Below are 16644 nucleotides of genomic sequence, written 5' to 3'. Positions count from 1 at the left end.
ACTGACCATCACAGCGTCACCTTGGCCACAATGCTGAAATAAAATCCACCACAAAGCAAACATGCCAATCAAACTTTGTCCATATATCCATCCAATATTACATCAAAAATTCAACTAATCACTCTTGTGCATTCCCTTATTGACTGTTTTGTATGTGCCTTTGCCTGTGCTAGCGCTCCTAAATAGTGCTACCCCAGTGGCTGTAGCATGGTTGGTGGAAGACTGCTGACTTTCGGTGGGGGAGACTGCAGATGGCCTCGCAGGATGACCACGAGGAGCTCTATGCCTAGTAGGCCCAGCTTTGGACTACACTGCCTCGGCATGGGTGGCAGCAGGCTGGGCTGGCTGGCTGACAGACAACAACAAGGGCACTGGCGGAGTGGCAGTGGTGGGAGGATGAATGCTGTCATCCTGACAGAGAATAGCAGGGTCGTCCACCACGCATCCATTGCCACTCCCCAGGGGCAGTGCTTCAGTAATCCTAGTAATCTGATGGACTACAACTGCTGGGACACCCTGGAAGCCCCTTTCAACACTGGTAAACCCATCCATGATGGCAGCAGTCTGTGCTTACATGACATCAGTCCGAGCTACCATTGCAGCACGAGACATTGGGTGGCTTCTGCTTGTGCTGCAATGGAAGCTTCGGCCATTAGACATGGCATGATGGTTAATGTATCTGCCTAGCCCTTCCATGCTAGAATGGATGAGCTCCAATCTCTGTCCAAAGCCTTGTGCAAGGCTGGAGTTGGATTCTTCCATGCTCCTTGATACTGTATTCAGACTTTCTGGCTGGCCTGCCAATGCACCAAGCATTTCATTGTGCATACCACATCAGCATTCATCTGTAGGCCGCACCATCGAGGTCTTCATCTGAGTCTTGTGCAGCAGAACTCGTGTGCAACCTCGCCCTCTGGGGAGTTGGCGCCTGTGCTACCCTTTCTCCCTGCCCTGGCTACAGGCCACACATGCCTGGTGACTTACCACATGCACTATACTACCCTCTAAAGTACGCACAGTGCCATTTTCTGAGCTGGCGCCTGAGAGCGTCAGATCGAGTGACAGTGCCTCTTCTTCTCCATCACTCTCCTCCTCTTCTTCTCCATCACTCTCCTCCTCTACTTCTGGCTGAAGAGGTTGGGCTGCTGGCAGTTCCTGGGTGTCTGAAATGAGAAAGGCACAAGGGTAGGGTTGAGGTGAGGGCAGGGGGTGAAAGCAAGAGGTGCATGCTTACATCATGTGCAGATTGTAAATCAGGAGAAATTGTGGGGGGAGGGGGTAGTGGGGTGTGAGAAGGAGGATAACGTATGAGAATACCGGCATCTTGTATTCCTTCAGCCCCACGGCTGGCCATTGGCTCAGCCATGCCCCTGCCAAGAATGGCCTGCACTGACTCCTCCAAGGGGGTGAGGTGATGCAGGTGAGCCTGTCCCCTGCCGGTTAATGTCTGCTGGCATCCATTATGTGCCTCATTTTCCTGCGAAAGGGAAGTGTGTCAGTGATTGTAGTTAAATGTGTTTGGGTGATGTGCCTGTCATGGTTAAATAGCTGACAGTGAGATGAGGGTGTGATATGAGGGTGTGAGGCTTGCAGTAGTGGTAAGTGTGTGAGGGTGAGGTGAAGCTATGAATGTTAGGTATGAGGTGTTTGGTAGAGATTGTTGGTAAGTGAGTGATGGGGGTGTGTACATTGAGCAGTGTGTGAGGCTAATAGTGCAGATGGTGGAATATGGCATTTGAAGATGAATTCACTGACCTTGACCACTCATGTGAGGTCATTGAACCTCTTCCTGCATGAATCCAGGTCCTCACAGCTATACTGCTGGCATTGACCACATTGGCTATCTGCTCCTCCTGCACTCTCATCTGTTGCCTGAAGGGCCTCCTGGCCCCTTGTGGGAAGAGCGCCTCTCTCCTGGAGCTGACCTCCTGGAAAAACACCTCCAGCGCTGCATCGGAGAATCTTGGAGCCATTTCCCTGGCCTGTTGATCCATTACTCAGTTTTACTGTTTAAGACAGTAGTTTCCACAAGCACTTCCAGGACCTGTTGCAAGCAGAAGGCACCTCCCCTTTAAGAGGTGCAGACTGCCTTTAAGTTGTGCAGGCTAGCTTTAATTGGAGCAAACTTCACACGAACTCGGGCCCCCTGCTGAGCGTTCAGCCACTCGGCAGTGGACCTGCGAGGATTCGGTAGCACCCGAGACAGTACAAATCCGGCGAATTCAAAATCAACAAAAAAAAAACAAGGAGTGACGTTATAGGACATACGGTAGGTGTTTGGTTGGTGAGTATTAAAAAATGTTCTCTCTAAGCTAGGCTGTGGTTTAAATTAAGAACTGGTAAACTGTAATGCACTTTATTAAAATAATAACTTAACTAGTTAAACTAATTAATATAACTATAAATAATCATTGAATACAGACTAACAAATTAAATAATTAAAATAAGGTTAGACTAAGATATGCCAGAGCAGGTTGTGTGTCCGGACTGCAGTATGTGGGAGTTTGTGGACAGCGAGACTGTCCCGAGTGAACACGTCTGCAGTAGATGTCTCTGTCTCGAATCTCTCCGGGTCAGAGTCATTGAGCTGGAGTGCTCCAGACCTCGGTCATACCTGGCTCAGGATCAGAATGGGGTTGGTGTGGCCGATAGTGTGCAGAGGAAGGGGAACCCAGCTAAGAAAGGGAATGAGGATCCACAGAAACTGATCCTATCCAACAGGTACAATGTACTTGCTACCTGTGAGGATAAGGATAAAGACTGTCGGAAGGACAGCCAAAATGCGGACCATGGCACTTTGGAGCAGGAGGCTGTCCAAAGGGGGGAGGAGGAGGAGAGGAAATGTAATGTGGTAGTTGTAGGGGATTCTATAATTAGGGGGACAGATATCATCCTTTGTAAGCAAGAGTGAGAGTCCCGCATGGTATGTTGCCTACCTGGTGCCAGGGTGAGGGACATCTCGACCCGGCTTGAAAGGATCTTGGAGGGGGAGGAGAGGATCCAGTCGTTGTGGTCCATGTTAGGGAAGAGTAGGCAAGAGGTCCTGTTTGGGGAGTACTAGGAGCTAAATTAACGAACAGGACCTCAAGGGTTATAATTGCTGGATTATTACCTGAGCCACGTGCAGATTGGCGTAGGGTTAAACTGATTAAGGAAGTGAACACATAACTAAAGGAATGGTGTGGGAAAGAGGGGTTGCATTTCATGGGGCACTGACACCAGTATTGGGACAGGAAGGAACTGTACCGTTGGGATGGGCTCCACCTGAACCGGTCTGGCACCAGGGTCCGAGCGGAAAGGATAAATAGGGCGGTCACAAGGACTTTAAACTACTAAATGGAGGGAGGGCTCAGGTGGAAATTGTAGTACAAATAGTAATTCAAAAACAAACAAAAGGGATGAAAGTAGAGTAACAGTCAGAAATTGTGCTTTAGGCACTACAGGTAAAGGGAAAACAAAAATTGTAGGGGGAGAAATTCAGTATCACCCCGTTTGGGGGCGGTAACTTTTGAAAGCTGGGAAACTTAGCACCAGGCGCTAATGATTCCCAGCTTTTAAAAAATTGGGTTTTAGTGCTCCAGGAAGGAAGTTGAGTGCTAAATCAAGCGCTCCACTTCCTTCCTGGAGCGCAACAGGCAGCAGGCGGGGTGGTAGGTGTGCAGCGCTGCACACTGGGCCATGCAGCGCTGCCGCATTGGAAGGCTCCTTCCCTCCCTTAAAGGGAAGGGCCATCGCTGCAGGCTCTGCAAGAGGAAAACTTACCTGGTCCCCGACGGCAGCGGCAATCCAGCCCGATCAGCTCAATGCACTGCAGCAGAGTGCCGGCCGATCGAGCGCTGGCGAAGACAAAGGGAAAAAAAGAGAAAGATCATTTCAGAATCTTTTTTTTTTACTTACCTCAGCCACCTCATCTTTAAGTATCACTCCTGAAGCGCCCGGCCTCCCGATGAACGCCTCCGCCAGCTGCCGGTGTTTTCGCCCGGCGATGCTGCAGGGGGCGGAACCGAAGTTCAGGTCTGGGCGCTGCACAGCCAGATGACGTCACGATCTCTGGGCGCAGGAGATTATGGCGCATGGGGTTACCACCACTGCAAACCGGCAGATGAATTTTGCGGGCGGCGGTAAGTCATTGGCACCCCATTTTCACCCCCCAGAGGCGATAATGGAAGACGCTAAGGGGAGGCCAATTTCTAGCCCGTAAAGTGTTTAAACCAGGAGAGAGAAATAAGGAACATGTGAGTAGAACATTAGAGCTGAAGGACAGGTTAGGGTGTGTGGCCCAAATAAGCAAATGCACGGAGTATATAAGGAATAAATTGAATGAACTGCAGGCACGAATTCAAATTGGAGGGTATGACATGGTAGCCATTACTGAGACATGGCTGCAAGACGGTCAGGACTGGGAACTAAATATACCAGGTTATAAAGTCTACAGGAAAGATAGGGAAAATGGAAGAAGGGGAGAAGTAGCCTTAGTGATTAAGGATGAAATCAGTTTAATGATAAGAGAGCATATAAAGAGAGGTAAGCAGGCAGTGGAGACTTTATGGGTAGAATTAAGAAATAGGAAAGGATTTAAGACTGTAGTGGGAGTTGTGTATAGGCCCCCTGGTGGCAGCTGTGAAGTGCTAGATTGTCTAAATGCAGAGATTAGACAAACATGTAGCAAAGGCAGAGTGGTTTAAATGGGGGATTTTAACTTCCATATAGATTGGGATAAGCAGACTAGCACCTGTCAGAAAGGTAGTGAATTTCTTGTGTGTGTCTGGGATAGTTTTCTACAACAATATGTCTTAGAGGCAACAATGGGGAAAACCATATTAGATTTAGTAACGAGTAATGAGCCAGATTTAGTTAACAGCCGAACTGTGCATGAATATTTATCCAATAGCGATCATAACATGATCGAGTTCACCGAAGCGTTTGAAGAGGAGAAATACGAAACAGCTACTAAGATTCTAGATTTAGGTAAGGCCGACTTTAACAGGATTAGGCAGACTGTCCACAGTAAACTGGGCAAATCTGTTAATGGGTAAAATGACAGAAGATCAGTGGGAGATGTTTAAAGAAGAATTTAACGTGATACAGAACCAGTTTATACCCCTGAGGGGCAAGAGCTCTACTTGCCAAATAAAAAACCCAGCCAAGGATGACTAGAGAGGTGAGGGACAGCATAGAACTAAAGGAAAAAACATACAAAAATGCAAAAAATAGCACAGATCCTGACGAATGGGAAAAATACAAAGAACAGCAAAGGGTCACAAAATAAGATAGTAAGAGCTACAAAAAGGGAGTATGAAAAGAAATTTGCAAGGGATATCACAATCAAAGCAAATCATTTTTACAATTACATTAGGAAAAAAAGAGGGTAGTCAGGAGCAATGTTGGCCCCTTAAAAACTGAAAGCGGTGATATTGTCAGTGATAATAAGGAAATGGTGGACATGTTGAATAATTACTTTATGTCAGTATTTACAGTAGAAGAAGAGGATATCATGCCGGAAATCCCAAGGAAACTAATATTGAATCGGGGACAGGGACTCAATAAAATTAACATAAGTAAAATAACAATAATGAAGAAAATAATGGCACTAAAGTGTGACAAATCCCCAGAATCAGATGGTTTCCAGCCCAAGGTTTTAAAGGAAGTAGGTGAGCACATTGCAGATGCCCCAACTATAATCTTCCAAAGTTCTCTAGATTCAGGAACCATTCCTTTAGATTGGAAAATTCCGAATGTCACTCTGCTATTTAAGAATGGAGAGAGGGAAACCAGGGAACTATAGATCAGTTAGCCTAACATCTGTTGTCGGGAAATTGCTAGAGTCTATAATTAAGGATAGGGTGACTGAACACCTCAAATTTTCAGTTGATCAGAGAGAGCCAGCATGGATTTGTGAAAGGTAGGTTATGCCTGACAAACCTGATTGAATTTTTTGAAGTGACTAAAGTAGTGGACAGGGGACTGTCCATGGATGTTATTTATATGGATTCCAGAAGGCATTTGATAAAGTCCCACTTAAGAGACTGTTAACTAAGGTAGAAGCCCACGGAATTGAGGGCAAATTATTGACCTGGTTAGGGAATTGGCTGAGCGGCAGGAGTTAGAGAGTAGGGATAATGGGTAGGTAGTCTAATTGGCAGGATGTGACTAGTGGTGTGCCACAAGGATCTATGTTGGGGCCTCACAGTATTTATTAATGACTTAGATGATGGTATAGAAAGTCATACATCCAAATTTGCCGATGACACAAAGATAGGCAGCATTGTAGGCAGTGTAGATGAAAGTATAAAATTACAAAAGGATATTGATAGATTAAATGAATGGGCAAAACTGTGACAATTGGATTTCAATGTAAGCAAATGTGAGGTCATCCACTTTGGACCTAAAAAGGATAGAACAGGGTACTTTCTAAATGGTGAAAAGCTAAAAACAGTGGAGGTCCAAAGAGACTTGGGGGGTCCAGGTACATAGATCATTAAAATCTCATGAACAGGTACAGAAAATAATCAAAAAGGCTAATGGAATGCTGCCCTTTATATCTAGAGGACTAGAATACAAGGGGGTAGAAGTTATGCCACACCAGGAGCAGTTCTGGGCACCACACATAGGAAGGATATGTTGGCCTTGGAGGGAGTGCAGCGTAGGTTTACCAGAATGATACCCGGTCTTCAAGGGTTAAGTTACGAGGGGAGATTACACAAATTAGGGTTGTATTCCCTAGAATTTAGAAGGTTAAGGGGTGATCTGATTGAAGTTTTCAAGATATTAAGGGGAACAGATAGGGTAGATAGAGAGAAACTATTTCCACTGGTTAGGGATTCTAGGACTGGGGGCATAGTCTAAAAATTAGAGACAGACCTTTTAGGAGTGAAATTAGGAAACACTTCTACACACAAAGGGTGGTAGAAGTTTGGAACTCTCTTCCGCAAACACCAATTGATGCTAAATCAATTGTTAATTTTAAATCTGAGATTGATAGCTTTTTGTTAACCAAGGTATTAAAGGGATATAGGCCAAAGGCGGGTATATCGAGTTAGTTCGCAGATCAGCCATGATCTCACTGAATGGCGGAACAGATTCAAGGGACTGAATGGCCGACTCCTGTTCCTATGTTCCTATGTTCAGCGCTCGGCTGAATACTACAATCATGCAAAATAGCAGGCAGCACGAATTTTACGTGCTGCTTGCCGTCCTCCAAATGGGCACGGGATGCTATGGTATCGCGATCCCTGCGCCTGTGTTGGGGGGATATTGAATTTCTAGGCCTTAATTTGGACATTAAAATTTCAGTCACTGAGGAAAAAAGGGCAGATGATAAACTTTCTAGAAGAATTTTAAAATATTATGGGGATAAGTTAAGATAATCTTAACTGGATGAGGCACATAAGTGCTGTGGCTACAAGAGCAGGTCAGAGGCTGGGTATTCTGCGGCGAGTGACTCGCCTCATAACTTCCCAAAGCCTTTCCACCACCTACAAGACACAAGTCGCGTGTGATACAATACTCTCCATTTGACTAGATGAGTGCAGCTCCAACAACCCTCAAGAAGCTCGATGCCATCCAGGACAAAGCAGTCCGCTTGGTCTGCACCTCATCCACCACCTTAAACATCCACTCCCTCCACCACCAGTGCAACGTGGCTGCAGTATATACAAGATGTACTGCAGCAACTCACCAAGGCTTCTTCAACAGCACCTCCCAAACCCGCGATCTCTACCACCTAGAAGGACAAGGGCAACAGGTGCATGGGAACACCATCACCTCCAAGTCACACACCATCCTGACCTGTAAATATATCACCATTCCTTCAATGCCGCTGGGTCAAAATCCTGGAACTCCCTACCTAACCTCACTGTGAGGGTACCTTCACCACACGAACTGCAGTGGTTAAGGCGGTTCACCACCACCTTCTCCAGGGCAATTAGGAATGGGCAATAAATGCTGCCCTTGCTAGCGACACCTGCATCCCATGAACTAAATAAAAAGATAAGACTGAGCCCCCATGGGCTATGTTGTGCAATGACAGAGTGACAAGATTATAACAGTAACAACTTGCATTTATATAGCGCCTTTAACGTGGTAACATTGGCAATTTTCATTACAAGGGAAAAAGTTGACACCAAAGTGTGACAAATACTGGGGAACTGAGGAAATACAGAATAGAACACAATTGCCATCATGGTTGTCCTCAAACATTATCGTGTCAGGTATAATACAAGACAAATAGAAAGTAAAGCACTTGACAGACTGGTCAGAAAAGTAAAAGCCCATGGGATCCAAGGGAAAGTGGCAAGTTAAATCCAAAATTGGCTCAGTGGCAGGAAGCAAAGGGTAATGGTCGACGGGTGTTCTTGTGACTGGAAGGCTGTTTCCAGTGGGGTTTCGCAGGGCTCAGTACTAGGTCGCTTGCTTTTTGTGGTATATATCAATGATTTAGACTTCAATGTAGGGGGCATAATTTAAAAATTTGCAGATGATACAAAAACTGGCCATGTGGTTGATAGTGAGGAAGAAAGCTGTAGACTGCAGGAAGATATCAATGGACTGGTCAGGTGGGCAGAAAAGTGGCAAATGGAATTCAATCCAGAGAAGTGTTGAGGTAATGCATTTGGGGAGGGCTAACATGGCAAGGGAATACACAATGGCCCAGAAATTCGTGTCTCCATGGGTGAGTACGCGCTGGGTACTCACCCGTGGGCCCGATGGAAGTGCTGGTTTCCTGCATGCACTGCGCATGCACGGGAAACCGGCACTTCCGTTCCCCTGAAAGCAGGGGTTCAGAGGTCGAACGCGTGTGTGGGGGAGTCTGCACGTGCGTTTTGAACTTACGTTTTTTTTACAGATTTCTCCGGGAGGGTAAGTCTTTAGAATTTAGAAATGTAGAAAGCAGGCGTAAGGCCTGCTTTTTACAAGGTAAGTGGTCAATTAATTAAAATTAAAACATTTTTTCCACAGGTTTATTATTTTTAAATACTTTAAAGCAAGGTAAGTTTATTTTTAGCCCTGTTTTTTTATAAAATTATTTTTTTCAAAAATTTAAATTATTGTTTAAAATAGTTATTTAATGCAATTTATAGTTTATTTTAAAAATGTGATTTTTAAAAAATGTATTTGAAGGTTTACTGCTATTTTGGGGCCATAGTATTTATAAGTCTTGACAGGTCTACCTGTCAAGACTTATGAATGGGCATTTGCCTGCTCCAATTGGCTGCCCATGGCCCACGTGATCCCAGGGGACGCATCGAACTAACTGTGCCCCTGGGACACGCAAGCACTGCGCGCCGGCAGCTGGAGCAGGCCCAGGATCGGAATTCCACAGGGCCCTACAGCTCAACTGCCGGCGCGCAAGGTAAGTGCAGGTCGGGGGCTTGCACCCGCGGGAAGCCCCCGACCCGAATTTCTGGGCCAATAAATGGGAGGATATTGAGAAGTGTAAGAACAGAGGGACCTTGGACTACATGTCCACAGATCCCTGAAGTTAGCAGGACAGATAGATAAGGTGGTTAGGAAGGCATACGGGATACTTTCCTTTATTAGCCGAGGCATAGAATATAAGAGCAGGGAGGTTATGCTTGAATTGTATAAAACACTAATTACGCCACAGCTAGAGTACTACGTACAGTTCTGGTCACCACATTACAGGAAAGATATGATTGCACTAGAGAGGGTACAGAGGAAATTTACAAAAATGTTGCCAAGACTGGAGAATTTTGGGAGATTTATGAGGATGTTGCCAGGACTGGAAAATTTTAGCTATGAGAAAAGAGTGGATATGCTGTGGTTGTTTTTTTTTTAACAGAGGATGCCGAGGGAAGACTTAATTGAGGTGTATAAAATTATGAGGGGCCTAGATAGAGTGGATAGGGAGGACCTATTTCCCTGAGCAGAGAGGTCAATAACCAGGGGGCATAGATTTAAAGTAATTGATAGAAGGATTAGAGGGGAGTTGAGGTAAAATGTTTGCACCCAGAGGGCAGTGGGGGTCTGGAATACTCATCACATTTAAAAAGTACTTGGATATGCACTTGAAGTGCCGTAACCTGCAAGGCTACAGACCAAGAGCTGGAAAGTGGGATTAGACTGGATAGCTCTTTTCCGACCAGCAGACACAATGGGCCGAATGGCCTCTTTCTGTACCATAAATTTCTATGATTCTATGACGTACTCTACCCAAACTCAGAAGAGCATTACCAATCCCAGGCATCCTTATGATTTCTCTCAGTGCCAATTTATGTTCAGCTGCAAGCAGTATTGGATCATAAACTTGTTCCCAGTAGGATTGAGACAGCCCAAACAGTCAGCAGAGATATAAGATCTTTGTCTTCAGTAAGCTATATTCAAACCCAGATTCCAGAGTTGAAAAGACAGTTGTGAATTTGCACTCCCACATGGAGCTTCACCTACTGAGAGTATATATTAAAATTGGCGGATGGAAAATCCTGCTGGCCCCACTGCTCTAAGCGACTGAATTCCTGATATTCACTGCTGCTGGGCGAAGCTCCATGCCAGAAATGTAAATTCATAAAATGAGCCCCTGTGTGCTAACCCACTTCTATCTAGTAAGAACAAGTGATATATTTTATTGTAAAAGTTTAAACTATTTTAGGATGGCATTATTACCTGGTTTAACTGAATGGCAGACTTCAGTTTTTCAACCACCACTTCCTGTGGTTGATCCCAAATTATAGCTGTCCCATTATTTGTTATGTATGCTTTACATGCTGTTATCATCTGATTGGTCACCTGCAAGTCAAAAACCAATGTACCAATATCAACTCAGTAGGAAAACAATCACTCTCATTCAACTAGATTTTCTCATTTCCTTAATATTATTTTAAGGTACAAATTATGCATTATTGAAAAAATAAAAATAAAACAATATACAGTACTGTGAATAATGACCACTGGAGTGCATGTGATTTTATTTGCTGTCTTTCTGTATTCTCATTTAAGAGAAATTTAACAATAAACTAAATTAAATACATTATAATTTTAGTATTATACCTTCACAAACAAAGAGGTAATCTTCTCCGAAGTATTGTAGTAACGGGAGATGCTATGAATCATTCGAATTGCATTGATCAACCCCGGGATCGCTTCCACCATGGAAACCTGCATTAAAGTTTAAAACACTAGTCTGTTTAAATCCTTTATACGGTTCAGTGCCAATTTTCTCAAATGGTAAGATTGTTATTCATTAATTGAAAGTATATGTCATGGTTGTCTGAATTCCTCTCATTTTGCTTTATAATGGGCCGTATCCTGCTGGAAAAATAACGGTGTGGTAACAACGTACGCCAGTATTAATTTTAAATGCACAATTAATGCACAAATCGGCCGGCAAGTTTAGGGCATTAAGAGACACGCCGTGAGTTGCGAATCTCGTTGGTCAATTTATGCAGTTCTGTCATTTGCTTCACACAAACAGCATCTTGCCCTTAGCATCCACGTTATTTTTAAGAAATTGCTGGATTTACATATTAATTGCCCATTAAACTTGCTGCAGAAAGTTAGGGCTGGAAGTTAACAGCGCAAGTATCTTTTTAACAACTTGATAATTGTTAATGCAATGCCAGTCGACCTCTCTGGGTCAGAAAGGGAACAATTTAAACTGTTCCATCTCATTCCTGCATATCGTAAATTGTTGTTAAGAGATTCTAAAAATTTTAAATTTTAAATTTATAAACTGTTTCTTACTTTTCCTTTCTGTCTCTTTTCTCTCTCTCTCTCTTAATCCAACCTTTCTTTCCCTCTCTTTATTTATCTTTCTGTACCTGACTTGACTCTAATTCAGACACCTTTTCCATCATTCCTCTGTTTCTTTCTCAGTCCTTAAATCTTATTGGTTAAGGAGATACACTATGGGGGAGAAATTGGGTGAGAAGCGCCACCTGTTAGCGCCTAAAGAGGCAGTCAGTGGCTGTAGCGCCACTGGCTGCGCCTCCCGCGATATTCAGTAGGGGCGCTAATGGTGGCGTTAGGCATTTGCGCTGCGCCGCCACCGATGACGCCATCGGTGTGCGCAGCGCCCCATTCGTGCCCCGTTCGCGATATTTGGTAGCGAACAGCGCAGTTGCGCCGTTCGCTACCCACGCCCGGTTCACGGGGCCTTACTGTGCCGGCAGCGGCGCAAGTTAAGGTGGAGGTGCGGGGCGGCCGCTTTTTCGGCGGCCGCCTGCCAGCACCTCCGTCCCCAGCCTCCTAACCGCCTCCTAACCCCAGCTGTTTCCCGAGAGCCCGGCACTTCTCCTTGGTGCCGGGCTCATTTGCCGGCACTCGCGAGCGGGGATCGCGCTGTTGCAGGCACCTCCCCCTTAACAGTGGGAGGAAGGCCTGCAGTACCGCAGCGTGCCGTGCCGCAGCGCTGCGGCACGTTGCGCTGCGATAATCAGTTTCAGCGCCCTAAGAGGGACGCGGAGCGCCTCGAGCCTCGCCCCGTGTCCCTCGAGCGGCACTGAAACTGAATTTCTGGCGATCGGTATTACTCCGATCGCTGCGCTAATTCCTGCGCTCAGGCGACTTTTGCGCCACTTTGGCGCCCCAACCCAATTTCTAGGCCTATAAGTCTTGCCGTTCACTAAGATCCAAGATGCCCCATTGCCTTTGCCACACCATTACAAGCTCACACTTCCAGCAAGTTATGGTACAAAGAAAGTTTGAGCTGAAGGGTGCAGGAAAAGTGTAACTAACAGCGTATGCCACGAGATGCCCCCCTCCAGCAAGATTTGGTCCATTATTCAAAATTTACAGCAAACCATTTTTTGCTAATGTGACATAACAAAATGTACATTCAAGCCATTACAATGGAGTAATGGTGAGATAATTATAGATGCAAAGGTGTAACATGCTATCATATCAAAACAGACACTCCAGGCATATGAGGCACTTGACTGCCAATCCAAACTCTGAGCCCTGTGACTACCTGTTACTCAATCACATTAGTTATAGAAAATCTGGTTGGTTCTCAGCTAGATTACAAGGTAAGTCATCAAAGATAACTAAAAATTTCATCTCAGCAAAGAGAAATACAGACATTTTTTTCCAGCTCCCTTTAAACTGTAATCTGATACACAATAAAAGTGTATTATCAATAAAGAGATCTGTGATCCAGACAGCTCATACTCTTTGATGAAAGAGGAAACATGGTGACAAGTAGACTCCAAGTAAAGGAAAAATGTGGAGCAACATAAAAGAAATGATGATGCTATCCATTTATTATAACCAGTAGGAGATTGTAATTACTTACAGGATCACTGTTGTACAACGGATCACAGAATTTCTCTAGTGTGTACAGATACTTCACATTATCTTTAGCCTCATTAGCTGCATCAGTGATTTGAGTGTCCAGCTCTCGCCAGGTCTAGAAATACAATACACAATACAGAATTATTTTGATTAGGTAAGAAAGCCAGATAATGGTGATTTGTACTAAGATAAATTCTTCCCTACCATTTGCAAAATGATAACCTGCTGAGTACGCCTCATTTAGCCCGATACTGGTTACCCTTGTAAAAGAGTACATCATACAACAAAAAAATGATGTTGTTTAATGTGGCAAATTGTACAACCAGGATCTGCAAAGATCTTTTGAATTTTGTGAAAATCAAAAACTTAGCAAAAGAAAAAAGGTAAAATTATTTAAATAAAATGTGTATGAAATTCAGAAATCATTAAATTAATTAAATAAACATCTGGGCTTCAGGAACTAAAAGCAGTCTTAAACAGAATAGGGTGAAACTATAATAAGGAAGTAAAAATAAAAATGGGCAGGTAAAGCAGCTTTGCAAAGATTCGGGTGAAATGAATTAAATAAATGGGATACAAAGGGCTTGATTTTCCAAGCCCCGAGGAGGCGGGAGTGGTGGGAAAATTGAAGAATCGGGGGAAAGGAACCCATCCTGCCCCCAACCCGCCTCCGTGCCAATGTCCCAGGAGGCGGATACTCGACCTGTGCTGGGAGCCGCCTCCCCAAGGCGGGAAGGGGATTAGTGCCAATTAGCTGCCTGTTAACAGGTAGTTAACAGACAGTTTTTTGTCTAATCCCTATCTTTAGCCCTGAAGTGTGGGCTGTCCGACGGCTCCCACGCCAAGTTAGCAAGGCGGACTGTCAGTCTGCAGGGGTTGGAGGGGTCGAGATGTCCATTGCGTAGGTGAGTGATGGGTGCATGTGTGCAGAGGTAAGTGTGTGAGGTGTGTGTAAAGTGTTTTAATAAGTTTTACTTACCATTACTTTCTCCTGCAGGCTTCCTTCCTTCAGTTCTCGGGAGTCCCTCAGCTCACCGGCACAGAAAGCAGAATGGCCGCTGAACTGTCAAAAGCTGCAGCCTCTGCTTTCTGGTCTGGAGAGCTCTCTAACTGAGTCTGAGTAGAAGGACTCAAGTTAGAAGACAGATTGTCAGTGTTGGACAGCTTCACAGAGCTGTCAAACGCTGATTTTTCATCTGTCAAAAGCTCTTGACAGATGAAATGTCAATCGCTGACGTCACCAGTAACCAGGTGTCCCTTAATTGGCCTGCTGAGCCCACTGGGCGGGCTTAACAAGGTCAATCAAGAGAAAATAGCATGGGTTGGCCACAAGTTGATGGAGGCAGGACTACAACCCAAAAAGTGGGAGTCCCGCCTCCAAAAGCTCCCCATTGACAAAATCGAGCCCAAAGTCATCAATTAATCAAAAATGGAACTCGGCTAAATAAATTAAATAAAGGTACAGCCTTCATGAATTCAAAGTAGCATTACACAGAATTGAGATTGGAAAAAATTAATTAAATAAAGTGCAACACAGTTGGCAATGAATAAATTAATTAAATAAAGATGGAATGTGGCAAAATTAATTAAATATAGACACAAATTTCATGAATTCAGAATGGCATTATACAGAATTAGGAAAAATGGCAGAAAATAAATTAAAGCAAGTCACCAATGGCACAGATAAGATGAATATGACTGCAGTTGACTGGTATGGCAGCTGCATCAGATGGGTCTCGCGCACTTTCAAAAGCATCAAAAGACACGGGCACGCAACACTGAAGAACTTGATACCGGCAGAAGTATATTAAAAGGATTACACACTCTATCAAGAACTGTGAACTTCAAAGAGGTTTAAAAAGTATTACACAGGCAAAAGTAAACTTAGATAATTCAGGGTCTAAGGGGGACAGTGGAGGAGTGGTAAATCAAAAAGGATGCATTTGTAATAATTAGAAGTTAAAGGAAACCCGAGTTCAAAGAGAACAAAAGAATGAAGGGCTATCACAAAGTGAGCACAAAGTGAATATAAACTATAAGTTGACAAACACAAGAAACAAAGGGTACTGGTGGAAGTTAAAACAAACAGGGGCAAAGGACAGAAGCAAATTGTAAAGAGAAAGTCTAAGTAATATGGAAGCTATGAGGTGTGTTCAATGTATGATGTTTACAAAGGGGAAAGCCAGGTTTAACAGAAGGGTGAGGAAATGCAACAATTGTTCACTGATAAGTAAGCTGTTCCCAGCACTGCCACTCCGCCATGGCCAGCTAGCCCATGCCTAGGTGGTGCAGTCTACAGCTGGGCTTTCTAGGCCCACAGCTACTCGAGGTCTTCCTGCAAGGCCATTTGTAGTCTCCCACACTGAGGCCGCGATTTTCCAAGTGGAGGCGGGTTGGAGGTGGCTTTGATGTTCGGCGGATTCCAGTCCTGCTGCCGGTTTCAGCAAACCTGGAATTAAGATTTTTGCTTAAGTGGGCGCTACCCGGCCCAATCACTGGGTTCAGGTCTGCTGCTCGCCTCTGCAGACATCTCTCAGCCAGCTGCATTTAAGGGGCCCATGCAGCCTTGTTTTTGATCCATCCTTTCCTGCTGCTTCTTGGTGTGCCACTTGTGAAAATGACTGCAAGGCATCTCCCAGATTTGATGATGACTCCCTCCATGCTCTTGTGGAGGGAGTGAGAGGGCACCAAGAGAGACTGTTCCCCTCAAATGGATGGAGGAAGCCTCCTCAGCAAACCAAAGCACCCGGGCTGCAAATTGCTGAGGAGGTGAGCGCCATGTCTTTGTGTGGTTGTACCTGCGTTCAGTGCAGAAAAAGATTCAATGACCTGCTACGCACAGCAAAAGTGAGTATAACATCACGCTTACCTTCAATCTGCTCCCCATCTCCTCTCATCACCAGCGCTCTGCATTGTCAACCTACTCCTGCACATCCCACTTTACCCTTACATCCCTTGCACCCTTAACCATCCCTCTCTCTCTATGTACAGAATCACTTCACTAGTCTACTATGCTGTCCTCACACTCGCTCTCACTGTTATGTAGTGACGACAACAACTAACAACGCACAGGGAGGGCCCTTGGCATTGGCACCTCACTCCATCTTTGTCTCCCTCTAAGCATCTATGCTTTGGATTCTCTACACTCACTCCAACATTCTCACTCAAACTCCATGTGTGTCCCTCATTGCAGGAAATGAGAGCACACAATAAGTGGGAGAGGGGCAGGACAGGAGGAGGACCACCTTCGATTGCCCACTTAACCACCACTGAGGAGGTTGCTCACGACATCGTCGGAGGTGCTAAGGATCTGGAAGTGGGGGACGGTCAGATGGGCGCAGTAGAACAAGCTGGTGACAGAATAGATTTGCAGCCCTCTCATTTAGATTGCATGAG

General features: G+C 44.9%; 1 protein-coding gene across 1 annotated transcript in view; it reads right to left on the bottom strand.

The window, feature by feature from the left end:
- dnah5 (dynein, axonemal, heavy chain 5) overlaps positions 1–16644 on the bottom strand; it is a 754701-nt gene that overhangs the window by 503421 nt on the left and 234636 nt on the right. Inside the window, exons 8-10 of the mRNA XM_085988698.1 lie at positions 13250–13363; positions 11008–11115; positions 10624–10746 (exon numbers count right to left, since the gene is read on the bottom strand). Of these exons, the coding sequence (XP_085844824.1) occupies positions 10624–10746; positions 11008–11115; positions 13250–13363 (345 nt within the window). The remainder of the gene's footprint in view (positions 1–10623; positions 10747–11007; positions 11116–13249; positions 13364–16644) is intronic.

The sequence above is a fragment of the Somniosus microcephalus genome, chromosome 5 (assembly GCF_052327205.1).
Source record: "Somniosus microcephalus isolate GS21.2 chromosome 5, FLI_Smic_1.0, whole genome shotgun sequence".
Taxonomy (NCBI): domain Eukaryota; kingdom Metazoa; phylum Chordata; class Chondrichthyes; order Squaliformes; family Somniosidae; genus Somniosus; species Somniosus microcephalus.
The sequence above is the reverse complement of the archived record's forward strand: the minus strand, read 5'-3'. Positions and strand labels throughout refer to the sequence as shown.